The sequence below is a fragment of the Centroberyx affinis genome, unplaced genomic scaffold, assembly GCF_046629955.1.
Source record: "Centroberyx affinis isolate AG114_WGS23_722 - 3 ecotype Tasmania unplaced genomic scaffold, CSIRO-AGI_Caff_v1 ptg001803l_1, whole genome shotgun sequence".
NCBI lineage: Eukaryota > Metazoa > Chordata > Actinopteri > Beryciformes > Berycidae > Centroberyx > Centroberyx affinis.
This window is the reverse complement of record NW_027280193.1, coordinates 1-25702: the sequence shown is the minus strand read 5'-3', so window position 1 is coordinate 25702 and position 25702 is coordinate 1. Positions and strand designations below refer to the sequence as shown.

The window sequence follows — 25702 nt, the reverse complement described above, 5'->3', positions numbered from 1 at the left end:
TTGTTGTCATTTCCACTTTTTTGTTTTGCCTATGATGAAAATAAATAGGATTTTTGGATCCCGCTTGCCAATCGTTCTGGGGTTTTTTTTTTAATGGGGTGAAATAGAAATGACTTATGATAAAGATATTAGGCTACATATTTTAACCTGTTACTATATACTTTTCTTTTTAAAATATTTTCCTAACAACTACGGTGGATGTTGTGTTTCGTCATGTGACAAAATCCACAACATACTGGAATGCTAATGAGCTAAATATAACTAGTGATATTTGTTTTTTCATTGCAACTTCAAAACCCATCAAAATCCACCCCAACAAATAAAGAAATGCATAATAGAGGAACCCGTGACAGCAAAAATAGTCAGTATTAGCACTGGAAGTAGTTAAAGGCAATCATTTTACACCCCTATTCATTTTCAGTTAGACTGAAATGGGGGGATCCGGAATCACTTATTTGGGCTGAAAAATTGTGGGAGTGTTGCAGATTTCTTCCGTCAAAAAACATCTCAGGTCAATTAATTTGGACGAGATTACACGCAAGCTGGGAATATTGTCAGCACCAAGAGTTTAAAAACGCGTTTTTCTGATGAGTACTTTGATGAGAAAAACAACTTTGTTTCAGGTCTGTACCAGAGCCGTTGAAAGAGACCATTAGTCTCTATGGTAACGCCATCTCCTCTAGGCCGGAGAAGGGCGCATGCCTGAGGGCTAACTGCCACTTTTGTAGACCGGAAGGTAGGTCAGTTTCTTTCTTCTTTTTTTTTTAGTGCGGAGTGATTCATCGCTGTAATAGACAATCTTTGTCTGGACAGATTGCGCTCATGCATGGTGTAGCATCCGATTCCGTGACGATGGACGGTGTATCGTTGGGGTGAGTCGGCTGAGCAGTAGGGATTATTCTGTAAAGCTGTGATTCATACTGCTACCACTACATCTGTTGGATAATATTTTACCCACATGACTTACTGGCCATAAATCCAAGGCAACCAGTCAAAGCGCTTTCTCCTAGCACGCCAACTGAAGCTAGCGTTGTTTACTAGCCCGGGTAGCCTTGTTGGCTACCTAGCTGATGTAGTTAGTTGCTAATCAAACTCCAAGCTAACATGTAGCCACCATGCAGCAGTCAAAAAGTTGTTGTTTATGATCAACGGATTGAGTGTAGACCAATTTGTAAAGCCTCCAAAATGTATTTGTATTCAGCGAACAATGACAGCTGTCAGGCAGTTATCATTAGGTGATGCTAGCAGTAAAGTTGGATGGTTAGCAATGCTAAGAGCTAGCCAGCTGACTAACTTGACGCACAGCAAACTCAAAATAAAGACTAGAACAGAAACGGCACTTTTATGAATTATCGGTATTGGATCATGAACGGAAGGCTGCAGCAACACAATAGACTTTGCCTTACTTGTCGTAAATCAAATGACTGTCATAAAGCTAAACAGCAGATCTATAGACTAGTAGTGGAGGCTGACAGTGTTAATCCTTTTAAGTTAACTATTGAAATATATTGGCTAACAGCCTAATAGCTACGATGGTGAACTGGTAAACTATTTTCCTTACTTATTTGAACTAAAAGCTTTAGTTGGGAAAGGAGCATGTAAGCTGTCTAAAAACAAGAGCTGTCCCTGTTCACAGCATTCCTCTTCACACCCATTAAATCACTCCCATCGGGATGCTGATAGCCCTTTGCAGTACCTTTCTATATTAATTATGTATGTTGGTGGACTTTTTGAGTCTTGTTGAACACGATTAAAGCCCTTTCTCCCCCCTCACCACCACCTAGCCCAGGATGGTAAAAGACAACATTTCAGACTATAGGACACACTAGGTAGGGAAGAAAACTTTCTCTGAACTGGGAGAATCACGAATATAGAGTGATGAACTTGCATATCATGGCTCTTTATTTGTGGAGCCCTGTGCTTCTGAATTAACATTACAAACATCCCCATTTCTTGTAATTGCTGTATTGCTGCAATTGTCCCTTTACAATCTCAGTTGTGGGTCCCATTTATTGTTTCCTTCCAGCCACCTATTATAAAGTCATCGCGGAGGGAATGAAAGATGACATTTGGTTAAAGCTTTAATGAAGAACTCATTTTGTGGTAATAGTTTGGGAAACCCCTTCTCCTGGGTGAGGATTTAAAATGGTTTTGAATAACCAGCAGGTCTGTTTCTTGTGGCTCATTCCTCTATATGAAAACAAAAGCCTACTTATCAGGGGAAGGTTTTTTTTCCTGTTTCATTTCATTTCATTTCTGATAAAGATTTAAGAACCCTTGGCTTAAGAGTATGAATAAAAACAAATATGGGTCAAGGCCTAATGTCATACAATTATGGTGGATACAACAGGGATCCTCATTCAAATCACCATGCTTGAATGGTCATTTGGTGCAGTTATGATGTCATGGAAATAACCAGATTAATGCATGAGCCTCAGCAATGATGGGTTAGCATAGGAAAAGCAATATTTCATTGAACAGTCAAATTGCAGATGTGTTCGTTTTGTACACTGTCCTCTCCACACTTAAGTTATTCAGGTTTGACCTCTTTCTGCTTTCCAAAGCTTTTTTGCCTTTTTTTTAACAAAACTTTTAATTCTTCTAAGCTTTTTGATGTCCATCCCTTGTGTAATATTAGTTGATCTATGGATGTCAATGTGAATCTTGTCAACCATTCAACTCCACCTATGTTTAACATCAAGTAACATAGAGCTCTATAAACTATTTTTACCTGACGAAAATCCACATTGGATTAAGATGTTGTTTATAAAAGGTGTTTGAAATCCTTACTGTGCTGTTCCTGGTGTGCGGGCTCTACAGAAGCATCCAGATACCTATGACACCAAATCAGATTACCATGATGAACCATGATGAAGTAGGCTACCCTTTTTAATTGTACGGTCACCGCTGTCCCCAATAATCCAGACACTGCCTCTCGTGTCTTACCAGTCGGGTGGCCACAACGGGCTCGCCGCGGCCAAACAGTACCGGCGAGTGTGAGGAGGACACCGTGGACGGAGGGATGCACACCTTCAACCAGACACACATGAGGAAGGCTTTCCAGCTGATGAACGACCTGAGGAGGTGTGTGTGTGTGTGTGTGTGTGTGTGTGTGTGTGTGCGTGCTTGCATCACTGACATAAGAAAAAGATGCACCTTTCACATTTTCCTCACTACTTCCATGTTCTTGTGGCCGTACTGCTATGGCCGGTCCCCTACATTGGTGGCATTTTTGGGTGTGTGAGTGAAGAGCCTGTAGTCAGAAATAATGTATTAACACAACAGTCAACCCTGGCTCAGCTGGCTCGGCCCAAGATGGCAGTGCAGTGGTGAATTACCACGGCCTGTTTCGAACCATTAAATTATTTAAAGGAAAAATCCACCACCAAACACTTTAACACTGTTAAAAGCAGCTATTGGGGATGGACCTCGCATTTCTGGGTCCATTTTGCTGTTTGGGGGTATTTTTCTTATTCTGGCGGATAAACGTTGTCTCATTTTGGCCAGACATCGATGACGTAATGTCTCGTCGAGATGTTTCCAGCACAGCTACAATGGATTTTGAAAAGAAATTCAGTTACTGTATCTAAAACATCAACGGTGAACATCAGATTTTGGTGTCAGTCCCTTAGAATCAAAGAGCGAGGGTTTTTTTTACTATTTTTTACTATTTTTGTACTGACGTAACATTTTTGTTCTGACGTTCAATAATCATACAGGGAGAAATCCATTGTAGAAGAGGCAGAGAGACCAATTTCTCCACATTAAACCAGAATGCAATGCAGCTGCAAGACACACTTTTTGAGTTAGGGGCGTGACCCACGTTACTCACTTTCTTGCTTTTGCTGTACTATCACTATTGTTATTACTCTCTCCACCTAGGCTACATGTATAACCCACAGCTGAATGAAAAAAGTTCACACCTGTTCTCTGGAGGTTGTTGAAAGGCATTCTGGATAATGAAGGAAATCACTAACTGAAATCGAAGTAGATGAGGCAGGTTGAGGGAAAGTGGGTACACCAAAAAAAACAACAAATTACAACACTTCATCACAGAATAACTGCTGGAATGCACAGAACATCACAGATCGATGATCCATAATCGAGTATCCAAGGGTGAATTTTGCCTTTTAATTGTCCCAGTGAATCGTAAACCCCCAATTGGATCAACTCTACATATTCTGGAGTAATTTAAAAGTACAACTGTGGCGATTAACTCACTAATTGGCACATTAGCTGCTGGCAGCCTTCCCTGCTCTGTCAAAACTTGGCTTCAGAGACGTTCCCTTTTCCTGGCTCCTTATGTGCATGTTTGGTTTTACATTGCTTATCGTTGTTATGTTGTTTATTGCAGGCACTTGAATAAATACAGTTTTAATCTCTGTCTCTACTTCTCCCTCTGCTGTCCCTCCTCATCCTTCAGTAAAAAGATGCTGTGTGACGTCCAGCTGGTGGCGGGGAGCGTCGAGGTCCCGGCACACCGGGTGGTCCTGGCCTCCTGCAGTCCCTACTTCTGTGCCATGTTCACAGGTACACACACACACACATACAGACACTGTTGTTTGCTGGGCATAGTCTACGGCGTGTGTGTGTGTGTGTGTGTGTATGGGCATGACGCATGTATATTTCTGTTTATGGTGTGTGTGCAGGTGATATGAGCGAGAGCAAAGCCCAGCAGGTGGAGATCAGAGAGGTGGATGGGCGAACGCTGAGGAAACTGGTCGACTACATCTACACAGCTGAGATAGAAGTGACAGAGGACAACGTCCAGGTGAGAGAGAGAGAGAGTGTGTGTTGGACAGCATCTACAAGGAGGAGTGTTTGTGTATGTGTGTGTGTGTGTGGGGGGGGGTGTCCTGGTGAAACAGTGGTCGAAGGCGCATACCATGTAAACGTGACGTCCTGGTAGGGCTGGGCGATATGGTTGAAATCAATATCATGATAATCATAAGGATTTTTCTTGATATCAATATATATCACAATATGGTTCATGTATGCAAACTCACGTTAAATAATCAAATTAATGTTCATCTCATTGAACCGAATGGTAATGTTAGGTGTGATGTCAAACAAAACAGAAATATTCAAATAATATTCCTACCATACCTCATTTTATGAGAGTTTTTAAGTAAAATTTGCTTGTCATCATCAATTTAAACAGCAGAAATGTGTGTCACGATATTAAAATACTGTATCTTCATATAATCACGATATGATTCCACTAAAAGCCGATAAACGATGATATTGAATTATCGCCCAGCCCTACGTCCTGGGTTTGAATCTGGCCCAGGACCTTTGTTGCATGGTGTCCCACTCTCTTTCTCGATCGTTCTTGTCTCTCTCCACTATGTCTAATAAAGACGAAAATGCTACAAAAAAAGAGAGGAGGGAGAAGGGGTTCCTGTTTTTACTTAGTTTTTTCATTTTTCGTGTCACTGTGGTGGCTTTTATCTTTTTTTTTTAACACAAGGCTTCAAAAACACTAGTGTTATATACATGAAGATGATTATTTATTATTATTATTTTTTATTATTATTAGTAGAAATATATCACCAACTGCTCCCCATACCTCCTGCAGGGCTTTCTGTGTGTTAGTGCGGCTGTAGCCCTTTCTCTTTCTGCAGCACTTCCTCTCCTCTGCCTCTCTGCTGGAAGGCTGAGTGGAGTTTTGAGGAAGTAAACAGCTCCTGTGTCTGCCTGGGGACCGGAGCTGCGAAACACTGCCTCGCTTCATTTGTGTCGCACTTTCTCGCCGTCGTACTGTTTGTATAATTGAATCCAAACAGGACTACTGCTCCCAGCCAAAAAAGGATTTGGGCTCCCACAGCACTCGTCCTGTGGCTACACAACTTCCTTGTTGTTGTGGAGGAAACTTTAACTGTCTTGACCTTGTTCTGTGCACAGACCTTGGTCTCTGCTCCCTGGTTTAATCTCAGCCAGAACAAAGTCAGATTACTAACATAACAGGTTGGCGTTAATATATTAACAACCAACCCCAGCAAAATTCATAAGTGGGAAACAATCAGAAGTGGATACAGTGGCTATAAAAAGTTTTCAACCCTTTTTGCACATTTTCTTGCGCTACAACATTAGTTCAAAACATATTTATTTGGGGTTTTTGGGCAAAGTAAGTTTCTATCAAAGTGGATTAGAAATTTATGTGAAAGAGTAAAATTAAAATAACAAAAATCTAAATCATCCCCTCCACTCACTTGAGCTATATTGTATCTCTGGCAAAAACATTTTATAACATTATATTTATTCTTAACCTTTAATTAAGACATTTTGAATACAGCATTGCTTTTCACTGTTCTGTTTTTTGTACTGCTTGTATTTATTCATCATAATAGTTTGTTCTTCTTGAGAGAACATAAATGTTAGTAATCCATTTCTTTTCCATACTACCCACTTTTTGAATCTGTTTGGCAGGTTGAAAGCAACAGCAGCACATGTTTGCATAACCCTACAATTATTTATAGTCTACTTACTTGCTTTTGTTGTTTCAATAGCCTATTTAATTTTTTCTGGTATTTTTATTGCATATTCTTTTATTTCATTTTCCCTGCTGAATCATTTTACTTCTGCTGCTGCAACAACAAACAAATTTCCCCACATTGATGAATAGTTTCATCTTCTCTTATCTTAAATCGGCTGCTCTGTATCTGTCCCTGTTGCATGTGATTTGCTATTTGTTACAAACCTTCGTCTCTTCTATGTCAGCACTCTAATAGCTGAAAAGATCCTGGGTTGATGGAGACAGTTGATAACCACCTTCGTGAAACCAGTTAGCCAGGATTCTGCGGTTTGGTTTTGTGAAGCCAGCGATCGCAAAGATTCCCTGACTGTTGAACTTGCTTTGTTTGTAAGAAAGCACCAGGGTGAACCTGCCTGAGGAGCAAATGTTTCCTACAGCGGACGTGAAAACTGGCCATGGGTGTGAGCCTTGTTTTGCGGTGACTGTACAGGATCCCGGCCTTGTTGACTTCAACGGCATTAACTCTTGATAGCTGGACGGCGCTGGCCCGGGCCGGGAGCCTGACGAGCTGCAGTGGGATGGAGCTGCAGGCAGGAGACTTCCTCTGATTATTAGCACAGGAAGTGTGCATGGAGAGAGACAGGAAATCCTCCCACTGTTAGCAACGTGCCTGCCTGATTGGCTCGTTGTGTGAGTGTTTTTAGTAGTGGCCCATATTCGGTGAAAGACCGCTCCATTTCTTTGAATTGTGTGTGTGTAAGCACTGTGTAAAATATGTGCACTGTGTGTTGTTTTAATAGTGTTTTTAGTGTACAGTATGTGCGCTCTTTGTGCTGCCCTCAACCCTTTATATGTGTGTGTGTGTGTGTGTGTGTGTTGGTGTGTCACAGCTGCTGAAAGCAGAGTCCCAGTCGGCCTAACGCTCTCTGTTAGAAGACATAAGGCTCCAGGGCAGCTGAACGTAGAAAACAGAGACCGTAACAGTGCACACTCACAGGACGAGCGAGTGTGTGTGTGTGTGTGTCAGACAGAGAGAGAGGGAGAGAGAGAGGCACACACAGATACTCTCCTGTCTGTCTCGCTGACCTAGTTAAGCTGCTGTGTACAGATGTAGCAAATGGCACCATTGTCTGTTAGCAGCACACTTTTTCACTTTCAGTCAGTACAATGACTGACTGACTGACTTACTGCCTAGCTGGCTGACAGACTTACTGACTGATTGACTGACTATGATGGACAAACTGACCGGCAGAATGGCTTTTGGCTAGCTTGTTGGCTGGACTGAATGATTGCCTGACTGCTACCTAGCTGTCTGGCTGTGTAATTGCTTGGCAGGTCGGTTGTTTGGCTGATTAATCGACTGACTGGTTAACTAACCAACTAGCTGACAGACTGACTGGCAGAATTGTTGAGGTGATGAGATTTTCACAAGGAGAATGGTTGGCTGGGTAAATGGCTAACCAACTATCTGGCCACAGAGTGCAAAATTAACACCAGACACCGAATGCTCCTAAATCTTTGGCTGTGGATGGCAAATTAATCAACTCTACCAGACACTTTGACAGGCAACTAACTGTTATTCGGAAGTCCTATTCTATATTCGAAAGCTGTTTGGCTGGTGGAAAAATGGAAGTAGCATGTGTCTGGATATGGATTGATTAGCTGAGTTATTTTACCAGTAAAATCCGTTTGGAGTTCAAATTGTCTGTGTGTGTCGTCTTTGCAGGTTCTCCTGCCAGCAGCCAGTCTCCTCCAGCTCATGGACGTTCGTCAGGTTTGTTGTGAGTTCCTGCAGTCGCAGCTTCACCCCTCCAACTGTCTGGGCATCAGGGCCTTCGCCGACCTGCATACCTGCACACAGCTCCTCAACCAGGCCCACGCATACGCCGGTGAGCGTCAGGTCCTAGGTCATTCTTGGCTCTGTGTGTGTGTGTGTGTGTGTGTGTAGCATGAATCTCTCATGCAAGATTCCTTCAGTTCCCTCAGAATTTGTGTTTGCCATCCCTGGAAAATACTGAAAAAATGCAAAAACAAATGCTACATGTCCAGAAAGCGTTTAAAACTTTATGGAAACATGTGTGTGGGGGAAAAAAATTGGTCAAACTGGCTGTTCTGTGCAAAAATGTAACATTTGAACAAAGACTCTGACAGATGTTATGCCTGGTATAGTCATGGAATTTATTAGCCAGAAATGTGTGTGTTTGTGTGTGTGTAACCCTGTGTATTTGTGTTTCCCAGAGCAGCATTTCTGTGAGGTGGTGCAGGGAGAGGAGTTCCTGGGCCTTTCTCTGCAGCAGGTGTGCAGCCTCATCTCCAGTGACAAACTCACCGTGTCCACTGAGGAGAAGGTAAGACACCACATAATACACACACACATACACACACACACGCATCAACAGCAAGAACTATACATCAAACAAATATCAACAGCAGGGACCAAACTTACCAGCCACAGAAAAAATATACCAGCGTGTGGTTGAATTCCTTCCACTTCCTAAGTCCTCATCACACTGAGACACTGTCTGGTTCCATGACTTTGGCAGCAAGCTTATTCCAGAGGGTGACACATCTGTCTGCTGTGTTAGCCAGTCAACAGGAAGAGGCTGAGGGAGCATCTGTGTGTCATCCTGCTGTCAGAGCAGCATCTGTCAAGGCTCAGCCAGACAGAGCCGGAGAGCCTGACGGTGGGACTGGCACACCCTCCATCTACTATATGTGTCAAATGGGCTGCACCTCGACGTTCATTGGTTTCAAGTGGGAAAAAAAATCAAAAGTCACCGCTACATCATTCTGTTGCAGATGCATTGCGATGCAAGCGTGTCAGGTCCTGGTTTGATTTTACTTAGGCGGAAATTCAGCTGAAATTTGATTTGCCCCATTTTTTGCGAGCTCCCTGATGTTTTCATGATAAAACAATTAGACAGTGGAAATTTATGTGTTAATCAATAAGCACGTCTGATCACTTTCGTCTCTATGTTGTAGCCATAAAACAGCACATAGAACTCTGCACATAATTTTGTGGCAACATACACATTACATGTTGTCATGGCATTAGAAATATGGAGTGGCAGCAGCCTAAAGGTTGAGGAAGCTTTTTGGCTTGTGGTCAGAAGGAGGCTAGTTTGACTTCCTGGACCAGGTGGGAGGCTGTGAGGCGTCGGTGTGTAGTGCTGATTGAGCTGCTCCACAGACCAATAGGAAAAGAGTGGAGTTGAGTGTGTGTAACTGACCCAATGTGAAGCAGAGGGTTACTGAAAGTGAGCATTGTGTTCAGCAAAACCTTCCTTGGATAAATAAAGGTGGAAAACAACAGTGCACCACCTCCAGTGTGCTGCCGTCCTGCTGGGACCAGTCTGGGAGAAATCCATATTGGTATTTCAATATGAAAGAACACAATATCTACAGCACAAAAGATGCAGCTCACACAATCAGTGAGTTATTCAATTCACACAATTGGGTGAATTAAATAGTGAGGCTGTTGCTGGTGGAGGTGTCTAGAAATACTGCGTGAGTTGAGGACATGGGCCATCAGATTCAATGAAAGCCAGGATAATACTGTATTTTTACTGTCACAGCAGATAATTGTATTCTTGCAGTCTACCATTGTAGTAGGGATACTGACATTGACAAATCAAAATATTAGAGTAGAAGTAGGGCAAGGAACAGGACTTGGTATTCAGAAGTCTGAGCCTGTTTTAACACTTTGTTCTCTCTGTGTGTCTTTTTTTTTTTGTCTCTCTCCCTCTTTGTCTCTTTCTCTGAGTCTCTCTCCCCTTTCGTTTCCCCCCTCCCCTGCTGTCTGTTTGATTCTCCTTCTCTGTCTGTCTGCCAGGTGTTTGAGGCAATGATATTGTGGATCAAACATGATAAAGCGGCTCGTCTGGAGTACATGCCCAAACTGATGGAGCACGTCAGACTGCCGCTACTGTCCAGGGATTACCTGGTGCAGGTAAGGAACGTCTCTGCTTTCTCTTCTCTTGTCATCTCTCTCTTTGCTTTTCTATTCTATTTTTTGTTGCTCTGGTGTATTCTGTTCTGCTCTTCTCTACACTGAACTTCTCTTCTTTCAAATTTTACATGTAGATCTGTGTGATGGAGTTTATTATTTAAGACCTGTTAAAGTCTTGAATTGAGTTAACTCAATTTCAGAGACACCCTGCTGCCGCTGTAAATTATTAGAATACGAATGACTGGATCTATATGTAGTGGACAGCGTTTCTCACAGATTGACAGTTTACTTTGGCAGCAGGGTGGGAGCGCTGCATCGTTGTTTAATTTACATCTTATATTTTTTTGCAGACACATAAGTCTCTCACTCTACTATAAACTATTAGGCTCGCAGTAGTTAATTTGCAACTGCTACATTAGCTGATACTCCCATCTACTTTGGAAAAGACAGTATACCATACAGTAAATTGTATGTGTTGACCTAATAAAATGTTGGTCTCTTGTACACTGACGGGAAATGCCAAGGTTGAACGCCAGCTTAATGCATCACAGCACCTGAAATGAATCTAAAACAAAAATCTGTGCATTGTATCGTTTATTGTATATTTGGCACTGTAGGTGAAGTCCTGTTGCACCATGTGTGCTTGTATCTACCTATGATACGATAAATAGTTGTCAATATGTCCCTTCACCAAAGTTACCAATTATTTTATTGTAATTCTGAAATCTGGTTGCTGTTTCAGATTGTGGAGGAAGAGGCTTTGATAAAGAACAACAACACCTGTAAGGATTTTCTAATAGAAGCCATGAAGTACCACCTACTGCCGGCCGACCAGCGCCACCTCATCAAGACAGACAGGACCCGACCACGCACTCCTATTAGCATCCCCAAGGTACACACACACACACACACACACACACACACACATACACCATCACCACACACTGTCACAAGCATATCCAAGATGCACACACACAAACGCGCGCACACTCCGGTTCTTCCTCAAAGCAGACGGTATCAAGATATGCGGACCTGTCAGCCTATCCAAGATTTACACACAGCACTTCCACCTCAAAAAGACAGAATCAGGTCACACACTCACACACACACACACAAACACAGTCACACACACTGCTATATACACATGTGCATGAACACACAGCTATGCATAACTTTTTATTTTCTCTGTTGTGAATTCACTTCCTTCAACTCACTTTTTTATTTCAAGTCACTAACCTTGTGTGTGTGTGTGTGTGTGTGTGTGTGTGTGTGTGTGTGTGTGTGTGTGTGTGTGTGTGTGTGTGTGTGTGTGTGTGTGTGTGTGTGTGTGTGTGTGTGTGTGTGTGTGTGTGTGTGTGTGTGTGTGTGTGTGTGTGTGTGTGTGTGTGTGTGTGTTTAGGTGATGATTGTGGTGGGAGGCCAGGCTCCTAAGGCGATCCGCAGTGTGGAGTGTTACGACTTCCAGGAAGACCGCTGGTACCAAGTAGCCGACCTGCCTTCCAGACGCTGCCGGGCAGGTGTGTGTGTGTGTGTGTGTGTATGTAGTTAGGTAGGTCCAATGTCCAGGAAGACAGGTGTTACCAAGTAGCCTTGATAATGTAGTAACTTGTCAAAATGAAATAAATTGTCCTTCTAAATGAGTCGAAAAATGTAACAAATTGCCATAAAAATATCCTCAAACTGATCTTCTAATATTGTTTTTTCCTGATAATTTAATGTTTTTTCAGTTTTGCAGTTGCAAAATATCAGTATCAGTAACGGCCTTCAAAAACACACTAGTCAAACCTAATTTCCAACCCATTTACAGACATTTTGACACATTTTGACACATTATCACATTACCCGGCTGTTACTACACTATCAGACACTTCAAGCCTGTCGTTCTGTGTGTCTCCCCAGGTGTGGTGTCCATGGCGGGCCGGGTGTTTGCGGTGGGGGGGTTCAACAGCTCGCTGCGGGAGCGAACGGTGGACATGTACGACGGAGTGAGGGACCAGTGGAGCGCCGCGTCCAGCATGCAGGAGAGACGCAGCACACTGGGAGCTGCTGTGCTGGCCGATCTACTGTACGCTGTGGGGGGCTTCAACGGAAGCATAGGTACACACTCACACACACACACACACACACACACACACACACACACACACACACACACACACCATAGGGCTGCACGTACAGCTAAAATGGTTATCATCCTAATTTTAAGAGGGAGTGCTCCTGCCAGGACACAGCACAACCTTGAGCATGTTATTACTTTTTTTACAACATTTACAATGTTTTTACAGTAATATCAAACATTAAACAAAGATACAAAATGTGGGATTTTCATTTAATATATTTTTTTTTTGGTCCACCACCAATAAAACCTTCCTCTGCTCATTGCTGCTATTTTTTAACTGTTCCTTCTTTGAACCAAAGTTACTCTAAGAATGATTTTGTAGTGATATTAACTTAAAAAGTGAACCTAAAAAGCTCGTTTTTGATATATTCTCATTACACAATGACTAGAAACAGGCACAATAGTGAACAACCAAACGTGTTTTTGTTTTTTGAAGAATCATCTTAATTACTCGTGTGGCGTAGTTGACAATCATATTGCAGAGGGACAGTTGGCATGCCTTGTATTAAACACACACTAAAATCTTCAAATCCACTCAAGAAATGTCTGGAAATACAATGAAATGGAAGTGGAAAATGTGTAAGGCCCCTGTTCTGGTGCACGGCATCTTCTTTTTTTTTACACAACCAGGAGAGGATTTACTGAGCTCCACCTGGCCTTACATTCATACGGTTACACAGATTCACACCTGGAAGCCTCCCAGTACAGCCACAGCCTCCTACTGAGCAGGGGTTATTAGGGGTTAAGTGGCTTGGTTTGTTGAGGGAGGGGAAAGAGTTACTCGCTCACTTTCCTGCCCACTTTTCCCAGCTGGTTCTCCTAGCTGGCTGTTTGCTCTCTCAGTCACTCTGACTGGAGGGTGAACGGTCTATAATTGCATGCAGCAGGACAGTGTGGAGGTGGTAACCGCCTGCTGCACCGTTAACAGTAAACACAAAGAGACACGGGAGCCGTTTGCCTGTCCTCCTTCAGTGCTCCTGCCAACTGGACACACACTGTTAGTTCACACACACAGAACGATGCAGAGACACACACTCAGTCTTTGTCACACCCTTTGTTTGATGTTCTTCTTTACCTTTCTATTCTTATTTTCTTTTACCTTTCTCTCCCATTTTATCTGTTTTCCTCTGAATCTCTCTTTCTATATCTCTGTCTGTCTCTATCTCTCTTTCTCCCTCTCTGTCTCTATGTCTCTGTCTCTGCCTCTCTCTCTCTCTCTCTCTCTCCCAGGTCTATCTACAGTTGAAGCCTACAGTTATAAGACCAATGAGTGGATGTATGTAGCCTCTATGAACACCCGACGCAGCAGTGTGGGAGTCGGGGTTGTCGACGGTAAGACAGAAGTGTGTGTGTGTGTGTGTGTGTGTTTGTGTGTGTGAGACCTGGGTTACACTGTGTATGCAAGTAATGCTTTTGCTGTGACTACCATTTAAATAATCAGTCAGTGTAAAGTAGATTAAATGTCAATCAGTTTAAAGTAGATTAAATTTCGATCAATTTAAAGTAGATTAAATTGACTTTAAAAGAGTCTGAACTTTGTGGCACTCGTATTGACCTTTTATAACGTGTGTGTGTGTGTGTGTGTGTGTGTGTGTGTGTGTGTTGCAGGTAAGCTCTATGCAGTGGGAGGTTATGACGGGGCGTCCCGTCAGTGTCTCAGCACGGTGGAAGAATACGACCCGGTCAGCGACCACTGGTGCTACGTAGCTGACATGAGCACACGGCGCAGTGGGGCAGGTACGAACACACACACACACTCTCACATACACTTACACACTGTACACACATACACACCGTGCAGCAGAAAAATACAATCTTGTTTTGTAGCTAGTGGTTTTACATAAATTATATGAGCATAAGGCAGTGGTTCTCAGCATGGGGTCCAGGGACCACTAGGGCTCCTTGAGGGGGTTCCAGGGGGTCCCCAGCAAATTGATGAATTGTTAAATTTCACCATTATTTTATTTACAAGAAGTTAACACAATTAGAGAATGTAGAAGAATGACTGTTTTGATCATAGTTTCTCTGTTATCTCTCTACCTACAATACAGATAGTCATGGAATTCTGGACAAAATCATATCTGACAATAAAAATATTTTCAGATCTCATCAAATGGGGGTCCATGGCTCTAATGTGGACTAAATTAGGGGTCCTTGATATGAAAAAGGTTGAGAATCACTGGCATAAGATACTACCCTGATTTATTGGATGTACCCTTGTAAATGCTGTTTTTTTACATGATCATATGATTGAGCCAACAATTTCCTATGCAGCAACAGCACCGCCTTGTGGACTTTCACTGCACTGGCTTTGTACTTGTGTCTGTGTGAAATGTATGTGCGTGAAGTCTCATGTCTGCTTTACACAGACAGTGAACAGAAGCAAACTTATTGTCCCACAGTGGAAATATTGTTTGTCAAGTGTGATGTAAAACGGCACAGACAGATACTAGAAACACCACAACAGTACAGTAGTGTTTTCAGTTCTATTTCAATCCCACCGAGAAAGATTGGATTCAATACCAAATTTCATAAATGTCCAGTACTTTAACGAAATGTGTTCTGCAAGCTGAAATTCCATTCTTCTGCATCACCTCCAGATGGAGTATATGTGTGGATTGGAATAGTTAAAAGAAGTAGAAGGAGTATTGGAATAGACAGAGAGACAGTCTGGTTCTTTACAGCAGACTGCTGCAGTCAGCGCAAAACTCAACCGAGTCAAACTGCGAAAAACATGGAAATGGCTTTAAAAAATCCACTATTTCTTGAACTGAATTCCAGTCTGTGAACTGTGAAATATGGAACTATTTTGCTTACAGAGCCGACAAAGACAGGCCCAACAGATATCAAAACCACTGATTTTGCCATGGTATTATAGTTTAAGATATTAAACTCAGTCAAAGTTATGATATTGTGACAACACAACAATACAGTTATCAGTGCTCACACTTGTGCCTCAGTGTTTGTGTCTTTCTGCCCCTCTCTGTTGGTCCAGGTGTGGGTGTGTTGGCTGGTCAGCTGTACGCAGCAGGAGGTCATGACGGCCCTCTGGTGAGGAAGAGTGTGGAGGTGTACGACCCACAGACCAACACCTGGAGGCTGGTGTGTGACATGAACATGTGCCGACGCAACGCAGGTCAGAAAACACCCGAAAAAACACGCAGACAGACACTCAGCGTCCACTTTATCAGGCACACCTTCCATTTTACACAAACAGCTCCTTCCTCCAGACGGTGAGGTTTTGAAAAGCTTGGGAATTGCACAAATCTGGAATATTATGAGGAAAATAACATAAAAGTATGTATTTTTATAACCATAATCTTATTGTTATGCCCTTGTTGACAGATATATTGCCCAGTGGCTTTCAGTATATATCACAATGAACACTAGGGCTGCACGATATATCGTTTCAGCATCGTCATCGCGATGTGCGCATGCGCAATAGTCACATCGCAGGATGTGCGATGTCAAGTAAGGCAAATTAACTCAAACACCTCATGCTATGACTTTTTTGCTGCTTGATACAAAAGGAAAACTCGCACGGTTCTCATTTTCCATGACTAATCTACAAGAGAAGTCTGTCTGATATATCATAATTTACTCCGATTTAAGGGTTCGTTATAAGAGTATCTTTAACGAGTATGTTATCTTTCCAGCTTTCGCGGCTCCGAACTGTAGTTGGGAAGCCTCTGGTGTTGTGCTAGCCTATTTTAGTTAAGCCTGGCTCGTAGCTGGTAACAAGCCCACCCACAAGGCCACCTTCTTAAAGGGGCAAGGCTTGATAGAGCTATTCAAGTCATTTGGTGAAAATTCCTGTATTTTTTTATATCGCAATATATATCGCAGAAAAAAAAATATTGCAATGTCAGTTTTTTCCAATATCGTGCAGCCTTAATGAACACTGACCTGAATTATCAAAACCATAAAATTCAGAAAAAGGTCTAGATAGTATGGAGTTTTGGGTATATGGAGAATGTATAGGAACACTATGATGGTGTGTACAGTATGTGTGTAACTTTCCCCTCCAGGTGTTTGTGCCATCAACGGGCTGCTGTACGTGATTGGAGGAGACGACGGCTCCTGTAACCTCTCCTCTGTAGAGTTTTACAACCCGGCCACAGACAAGTGGAGCCTCATTCCCACCAACATGAGCAACGGACGCAGCTACGCCGGTAAGACTCACACCGACCAGCTGAGCCACTGGAGACACTTCTACACCACACAGAGAATGATATCTGAAAGTGTCTCAGTCCTAAAGGCTTGCTCTGTTACTTTTTCCTGGCTTCCCACACTCCTGAAAACTTGGAAAAGTAATGGAGTTTTAAAATAGTATCTTCCAATAGTATCTTCCCTTATATGTCCTGTCATATTATGCTCCATGAGCATTGGTACAATTCCAATTTGCATTTTGTCTTTATTGTATGTTTTGAATTGTATTGTTTTCTTTTTGTAGCTCTTATTGTGGCTCATGAAAATTTCCAATAAAAATAGCAATCATAAAAAAATAAAGAATAAAGGGATAATAATAATAATAATAATATATAATAATATATAATAATAAAGGGAGAAAAGTTTTGTGTTAGTATTTGTGAAGTTCTTTTTTTTTTTTTCTTGACTGCTGTCAAATGTGGCTCCAAAACAGTTTAGACTTTTGGAGGAAAATATTGTTGGTTAAATTGTTGTTAAAATAATAGTATAATTCTTGATTATATTCCTATTGCTTGAAATTAGTGTAGTTGATGGTTACTTTTTAATTCAGTCTCATTAAAATTTGGTCATGGAAATTTGAAAAGGGTCATGGAAAAGTTTTGGAATTTCGTCAGTGAGAAGGTGTGGGAACTCTGTTTACCTGTCTGTTTATATATCTGTCTATATCCATCTGTCACTCTGTCTAACTGTCTCTCTCTCCATCTCTCTCTCTCTCTCACTCCATCTTACAGGAGTGGCAGTGATTGACAAGCCGTTATGACTAAAGGCCCCCCACAGCGCCGGCTCTACTGCGGCAGCCAGACTCACCGAGGCACACACTGACGTCTGAACAGCCAAACGGACAAGTAATGTCTGAAATAAACACTGGCCAAATGGACAGAACGCTCTCAATCCTCCGCTGACGCAGTCGAGGACGGAGCTTGAGGGGTTTCTGGCACAAACCCAACGTTGATTTAGCTGCTATCTCCAAGCCATTTCCATTTAGAACCCGGCGAAATCCTGACTAGCAAGGACAATTTTGCACTAGCCCCCGGGCTGAGACGGGGCAGCGGGCTTGTAAAATCTCTGTTCTCAGATAGAATGTTTTCAGATGCCAAGGGACGCAACGAGCAGCTGTATCAGCTGACATAAAGTCCACCAGGATACAGACATGGGGAACACTTCAGGTCAGTTGGAGGGAGCTGACCTGCACTGGCCAAACGGAGCAGAACACTTCCAAATGCTGATGGCGCTGTTCACCTCTGCTCTCTGATGCTCACTGGAAGACAAGTTATCAAACTTGAGGGAGCTGAACTGAACCGTTTTAAACAGCTACCAGCCTCACCGCTTGTCCATTTAAGCAGACTGGTTGCTAGCTGCAGCGCTAATAGTCAGGAAATGTTGTAACGCTAGCATGTGATTGGCTACTGGCAGCAGCATCATCTCTTGCGGACAGGGTTTCCCTGCTAACGAATGAGGAAACCACGGTGTGCCGTGGAAGCCAAATTGCCAGACTTGCCATGGTTCACGGAGCATGAACAGGCTTCCGGACTAGTTGCTCAACTTGATTTTGGTGCGGATGCAACATTATTTGACACACAATGATTAACTTTGAGAACTCGACCAAGTCGTTGACTGATTCAAACGCCAACTCTCAGCAGTTTCAGCCTGGTGAAACTGGGCTCTTTGGAGAGCTGTGGCGTGACAGAAGCACTATGAGGTTAGCGATATGCCACAGCTGCCAGAGAGCGCTGGTTCTCAACCCGGGGGCCCGGATGGTGGGGGGCGCAAGATGATTCTGGTGGTTACAAAATTATTTAAACGAATGTAGAAAAAATCTATAATATGCAAATTTACTATCATATTTAATATTTTTTAGATAAATGTTGTTTTTTGTGAAATGGTGAATATTTGCGGCTTCTAGGCTTCTCTTAATACATGATCACGTACAATAGAGTAAAAAGGTAAATCACAGACGAACCATTGAAGCCCCAGTTCACCGTTCTGCGCTCTCTGGGCATCCTCATGATTTTTTTTACTGCTTGCGAAGCCCCTCAGAGGTTGAGAACCACTGCCATGGCGTCAGTCGACAGGGGATTTGATGATTCTGCTGTGGACACACTACTGATGCACTGTACACACGTCATGCACTGACTGATACGAACCGGCAGGCTGGCTGTCTGCCACACTGACCATCTGACTGACTGATCTGCCCGGTGGCCGTCTGCCCGTCTCTCCGACCGACCGACCGACCGACCGGCCGACCGGCTTTCTGTCTGCCAGACGGACTGGATCACTGACCTGCTGTCAGTCAGACGGTTACTTAACGGTCTGTCTCCATTACTAATCTGACTCGACTCACTTACTAGGCCAATAGTCTCATCAGAATCTGTAAAAATGTGCCAGTTGTAATGATCAGAATCATAACGTGGGCCAATAAGCTGGTGAGGTAGACCTCGCCTATGATACTAACTTTGAATGACAGCGATGAAGTAGCGTTGTGTTTTTTTTAAATCTCTGAATAACAAACTGATCCGTTCATTGTCCAAGCGAGTGTCTCGATGCACTGTAGAAACTCAACTGTAAAATAACATGGAAGGTGCAGGGATAGGACTTTTTTTTTTTTTCAGTGTTTTGGGTCGCAACTTCGCTTCATCTCAAATGGAAGTTTCCTGCTTTTTTGTTTCGGACTTGTGCTCTGCTCACATCCCTTTAAGGTGGATGTTTTAGACGTAGTTGTTTAGGTGACTGACTGTTGGTGCCATAGCTTTGGTTCTATGAAGAAAAGATTTATAGATGCTTTCTTATGAAAGCCGTGCTGAGCCAATCTCGCCTCTCGTCTGCCCGCGATCTTGCAAACTTATGCAGTAAATTGTCATTTTGAAGCCTTCTGACAAAGAATCGTACGCTAGGTTTTAAGTTTTCAGATGGATGGTGTTTTCCAAATCCGATTTCTTTGGAATTGTGTAGATTTGCGTGTTGCAAACCAATTGGTATCATGAGTTCTTGAATGGAAAGGTGCGTAGGAGATCACCTGGTTTGTGAAGGTTGGGGTTGTGTACATTCATAGTTACAGGCAGAGCTTGTGTACTTTTAGATGATTATACACTATTCACGCCTCAAATGATTTGGATTAACTGTAGAAATTAGTACATTAGTGTAAACATTTTCAAAACAGACTAAACAGACTTGTGGTTCTTTGTCTAAAGTTGTCAAATTATGCATTTAGCACTTTGGGATATTTTGTATGAAGTTGTCTTCCTGTCTCATCACCAAAAGGCTGCTGTCTCCTGAAGGGACAGAATGACATGAACAGGGATTTTCCTTTAAGGACGCTGACGGCACAATGGACTCTGATTTATTTTTGACTCAGAACTGAGCAGCACATCCTCCGTCAGGGTTTAAGGTCGCAGAGTTTAACTCGTCTTCTGCTCAGTGTGAACCAGATTCACAGTGGCTTCTTTGTACAAATGTAACAAGGTGGTCGGTTGGACAGGAACATGAACAGTCGGCCCTAACATTTTCCCTCAAGTCTGCAGTTAACAAGGAGGAAGAATTCAGTAATTGGTGCTCCTTCAAATCGGCCCTTGAATGTACCAAGTTGTAGCGGCACTTCACCTTTCGGGATCTGTGTGATCCTTGTCTGAACACAGAGTGAGACACAGCAGAGCATACAAGAGGGAATATGAGCTCAAAGATGCTTTAGAGACACAAAGTCCAAGTCTAGGAACGTTTTACATGTTAAAAGCCTTTAATTTTTGAAGGGCCGAGACATTATAATAGCTACATATATCTGCTCACGCCTTCATCATAAGAACTTTCTAAATGTAAAACAGTAGCAGATAAGGCTAAGTGTAATGTATTTATTTCATTGTAATGAGGCTTAACATATTTCTGATAATATTTTAGTGCACCATTGGTTGTCTCTTTATTTGAAATCTCAAGCTTTTCCTGTGTTTACTTAACTAAATGTTGACAGCCACTGGCAGTGTTAAAATGACAGTATCATTTAGCCACATTTCAAAACTACTACTACTACTACTACTACTACTACTACTAAAACTACTACTACTACTACTACTACTACTAAACTACGAGTTGCTGTAAACCTAATAACACATTTTTTAACTCAACTTCATTTCAAACTCAATTTTCAAGTCCATCTATGAATCTAAAACAAGTTTATCAAATTTTAGTAACATGCAAAAATAACTACAACAACGAAGCCAATAATAGCTCATTTAAACAGAATCCACACTGGTCTGACGTATATCTTAGCTAATGAAATGTATAACTATAAGCAGAATTATGTTTCTAGTCATGTAAAAATATTTAACACTACATGCAGTTTTTTACAGTGAAATTTTACTGGGTTGTAGAGAGAAAAAAACAAGTAGTTGAAAAATATAAATCATGGAAGAAAAACATTTTACACATGTTCTGTGGAAACAAATATGTATATAAAACAAAAAACAAATAGTTCTTTATTTACCTCAAGGTAACTCAAGCACCTCGCTGACAAAATGATAAGACTCCCTGTGTATTAGAAATATTGAATTATTAACTTCAGGTGATGATCAATACTCATAACACTCTGAAAAATAATAACATTATTGTAGTGCGTTACTAAGCAACACTAATCCTGATATCAGTTACCCATCAACGTATCAGTATATCATATTTCAGCCAGATCGATCTGGTCTTTCAAAGCCTTTTCATACCAATGACAATTTTTCATGCAATAAACTAGAACAGCATTAAAATAAAAAATGTTTCTTTATAAAAAATACTAATTTGGAACCAACTCGTTTTTTTCTTTCTCCTTGAATTGAGTGGAAATCCAGTTCTCTTCTCTGCGTTTGCATCATGGTGACATGTTTGCGCCACACATCATCTCTGTCCTGGTGTGAAACCGGTGTTGAACTCTGTTGACCCCGGCTGAGTTTGAACTCTGACCTCGGTTGTTCTGCTGTTCTCCTGATGTGAGGATGTTGACAGAGTTGCTGCTTATTTCTGAGTTGAACAAGTTGATGAACTGCGCAATCTGTTCTGTGGGGAAACTAGTGATTTGTACGTCGCTGCTGTCAGACGTCAACCTCGTATCTCCTGAAGTGAGTTTCTCAAGAATGCAGAAAAACAATATTTTTTGTCCTAATGCTGCCCATTATTTCTGTTCAATGGTTTTTGAATGGGTCTCTTTGCCTCCAGGCTCATGGACTGAACATGACTGAAGCACATAAATAATCCTGTGACCGTTTCATTTCACATAGAAAACACAGATATTGGAGTTACTTGGTTTTCACACGACAGCCGTGATTTTCATTTGCCAATTCTTGCAAAAACAATGTTTGAATATTTAATGTCGAACACTTAATTTGTCATATCTTGCAGTAGTTAGAACTTCTTCTAATGTATTTCAAGCCTCTCTCAAGTCACATGAAGCACATCTGAAATCATGATCAGAGCGTCATTCAAAATCTATTTTTACCTGGGTCCCACTCAGAGTAATGCTGAAGTATGCAAGACGATAGTAGGCAACTTGTATAGAAATGTTGTGTGATATAATCTTGTATATTGAATATCATTATCAGTAAGGTCAGTGAGATGTTTTCTAAAGGTTTCCCTCTATTGTGGATATTAAATTATAGAGAAAAAAAAAGGAATGTTTTTAATGATTCAGTGATGTTTTGGGTCTTTATTCTATTGTTTTTTAATGATTCAGTGATGTTTTGGGTCTTTATTCTATTGTCTTCAGTTATTTGAGTTCAGTGTTGAGTCATTTTACAGCAGCAGTGACCCAGAGATTATAGAAGTCGGCTTGTGGTCACCAGTAAGTTACTTTAAAAATGTATTCAGTTATGTAATCCAAGGCATTACCCAATCTATTTTAATAACTCTCAGTTCCTTTGCAATATTTCAGGCATAAACAATGAAGAAAAAAGGCTTTTGCACACCTTTTTAAAGGTGATAGTCGAGTAGGAAAAACCAACTAACTGTGAAGAGATGAACAATTCCCACACACTATACTTTTATTTCAATGCAACATTTCTGTCACAAGACCCAAAAAATGTATATGTATTGAAAGTATAGATAGTGTGTGGGAATTGTTTATCTAGTCACAATATTTGAGGTATAAAAGTACTGATAAGAAAAAGTGAAAAAATAAAGTTAGTGAAATTTATTTCAGGTTTGCATTCAAACTTTTCAATGACTGTCAAGGTATTGGTTGGTGAAATTCAAGGACTTAAAATTGGCATATTTTGGGGAAATACATGACATCAAAATTAGACATCACAGAGGCCTAATTTTTTTTTAGTCCTCAGTCTGCGAGTTTCCTTTCCAGCCAAACACTCCACCAGACCTATTTCTCCATTTAGCTCATCTTCAGTTACAGAGAGAGGAAGTAACCAGTGAAATGTAATGTTTGGTTGGAGTGGAAACCTCTGTACTGTTGGACCTGGAAGACACACGGCTGGAGAAGAACGGTGTTAGAGAACAAGGAAAGAGGTTTCAGGTGGAAACTGACCACTGACCACTGACCACTAGAGGGCGCTGGGTACCAGTCTGCTGTGAACCAAAGGCAGAAACTACATAAGACCAAAACATGATGAAACTGAGAAAAATGACTTCATTATCTCCTGTCCTGGCAAAAGTATTCTTGGTGCAGCAGTGGATAATATCTATTGTTTAGTAGCAACTAGGGGTCTACTTTATGTTCAAATTGAATTTAAACTTGAGTCATGACATTTGACTTTTGAAAAAGAAAAAAAAATTGTTACTGCTGATTATAGGACAGTACTGTCCACAAGATAAATACACAAACTATATCTTTCATTAGCAGTGTGCTTGCTGAAACAAGTCCATATTCGTCCATAGCAAACTATATTGTACCTACTATATTATACAATATTATTCTTACACTTGTCAGACATACACTTGTATGTCTTTAAGAGGTAATACTTTGTAGAAAAAAAAAATTGTTGAAATAGTTGGCCAAAACATCATACATTAAGAAAATCAGCACTGATGAGGGGTCAAAATTAGTTTGAGTTTAGTATTCGTGTTTGTTTTTTAAGGTTAGGGTTGTTTGTTTTTTAATGTCAATATATTCTGTCAATATATGACTCAAGAACCAAGAGGTGAGCTTGTAAATTTACAATCTTTTATTTTCATTTGTAAATGTACGTTATTACTTCTATTTTATTGTCATCATTTTGTAAATGAAGAAACAACAAAAAAGCATTCACAAAGTAAGAAAACATTTATAGATGCATACAGACATACAGTACATTATATCTATGTGATAAAGCACAGTATCACATGTAGACTGAGCTCGAGGAAAGCACTCTGGCCGAAGGAATTTATAGGAAAATTCAGCATCAAAAATGTCCTGAAACGTTTTTCAATGATCTTCTGTGGTGTTAGGGGGGAAATCACACCGTTACTGTAACTGGAGTTTGTAATTTTAACCGGAAATTCAACAGAATCCAGTTGAAACTCAGTTTTCTTCAAATCTCAGCTCCAAGCCTGCTCAGTTACTCACACAAATCAAGGCTGAATTTCCTAAATTCATTTTAACACCAAGATCGTCTGTCCATTGATTTATAATGGACTTTAGAGTATCTTTGTGCTAAAACCCTTTCACAGAAATTATAGGCTTTTTTTTGTTGCTGTTGCAGTGAAAAACTCATTTTGAGGAGTGACCTTTGACCTCTGAAACATCTTTGACAGCGGTTTCTGCTTTGAACTCCAGGCTGTAGGTCTGTGAAAACAACCATGCGTGTTGGATGGGTGAATGTGTGACGGACCACACTATACGTATTAATCACATTAATTTTACCAGTCTGTTGCAGGCATAACGCAAAAAAAAGTCTAGTGTGTTTGCTTGTTTTAAAGTTAGGTGTTGTAAGGAAAAAAGGAGCCAAACAAGTCAACTATTCACCTTACATAGAAAGCGTATTAACCTTCTCCATTAGGCTACTTGTTGGTTCCATTCCCGGGCCATACAGAACAGAAAACGGCTACTCGGATCATACATGACCCCACCCACGCTGCCCTGGATGCAGGACTCAGAGGAGGGCGACCTCTGTACCAGAGGCTGTCCACCGTCTGAACTCTGACTCCACCTTACCCCGTCCCCACTTATGAGACTATGGAAGCCCATTTCCGCTAGTGTGATGAAAAAAAAAAAAAGATCCTGTAAGCCATTATACTGAGAAACTTTCTCAAAATAATGAGAAACTTTCTCAAAAGAATGACTTGGTATCTCAAAATAATGAGTATCTCAAATAATGAGTTAGTATCTCAAAATAATGAGTTAGTATCTCAAAATAATGAGTTAGTATCTCAAAATAATGAGTTAGTATCTCAAAGATACTAACTCATTATTTTGAGAAAGTTTCTCATGAAACTCAGTTATACTAGTTATACTAACTAGAACAGTGGTAAAAACACACCTGAGTTCTGAGGTCCAAGCTGATTTCTCCTGTGTGTGTGTGTGTGTGTGTGTGTGTGCGGCAGCCATGTGTCCTGTAAAAGACACTGAAACACAACCCAGTCTGGATAGGAGGGGCAGCTAAATGTGTGTGTGTCAGGCTGCTAGATTGAAAACAACAGAACAATATATAAATTAAACATTAATCAATGTAACTTGAATGCACACACACACAGAGTCTGATCCCACCCAACATCACCGAGACCGGATACTGGATACTGTAGAACCTCCACGCAAATTTTTATTATTGCTTCTTCTTCATGGCACAAATAATAGAAAGAAACAATACATCATATGTTATTCGTACTATTATGTTCTCTTTTTGCCATGCAAGCTTTACTACAGTACTGCATCTATATTAGCTTATATTACACAGAACAACAGAACAAAACAAAAAGAACAAAGCAGGTTTATGTCTGATTAGCCAACACAGTGCCAGACTAACTACTACGGCTGTTTTTACAGGTGTTTAGTGAG

General features: G+C 41.2%; 1 protein-coding gene across 1 annotated transcript; it reads left to right on the top strand.

Moving 5' to 3' along the window:
* The first annotated feature begins 814 nt into the window (after positions 1-814).
* klhl3 (kelch-like family member 3) lies at positions 815-22375 on the top strand. Its single transcript, XM_071529573.1, has 15 exons — positions 815-872; positions 2926-3084; positions 4424-4530; positions 4650-4771; positions 8202-8364; positions 8714-8823; positions 10308-10424; positions 11167-11316; positions 11824-11941; positions 12324-12521; positions 13774-13875; positions 14152-14280; positions 15539-15679; positions 16572-16715; positions 17484-22375. Exons 1-15 carry the CDS (start codon positions 823-825, stop codon positions 17510-17512), a joined length of 1839 nt encoding a protein of 612 aa, XP_071385674.1. The 5' UTR covers positions 815-822; the 3' UTR covers positions 17513-22375.
* Positions 22376-25702: the final 3327 nt, after the last annotated feature.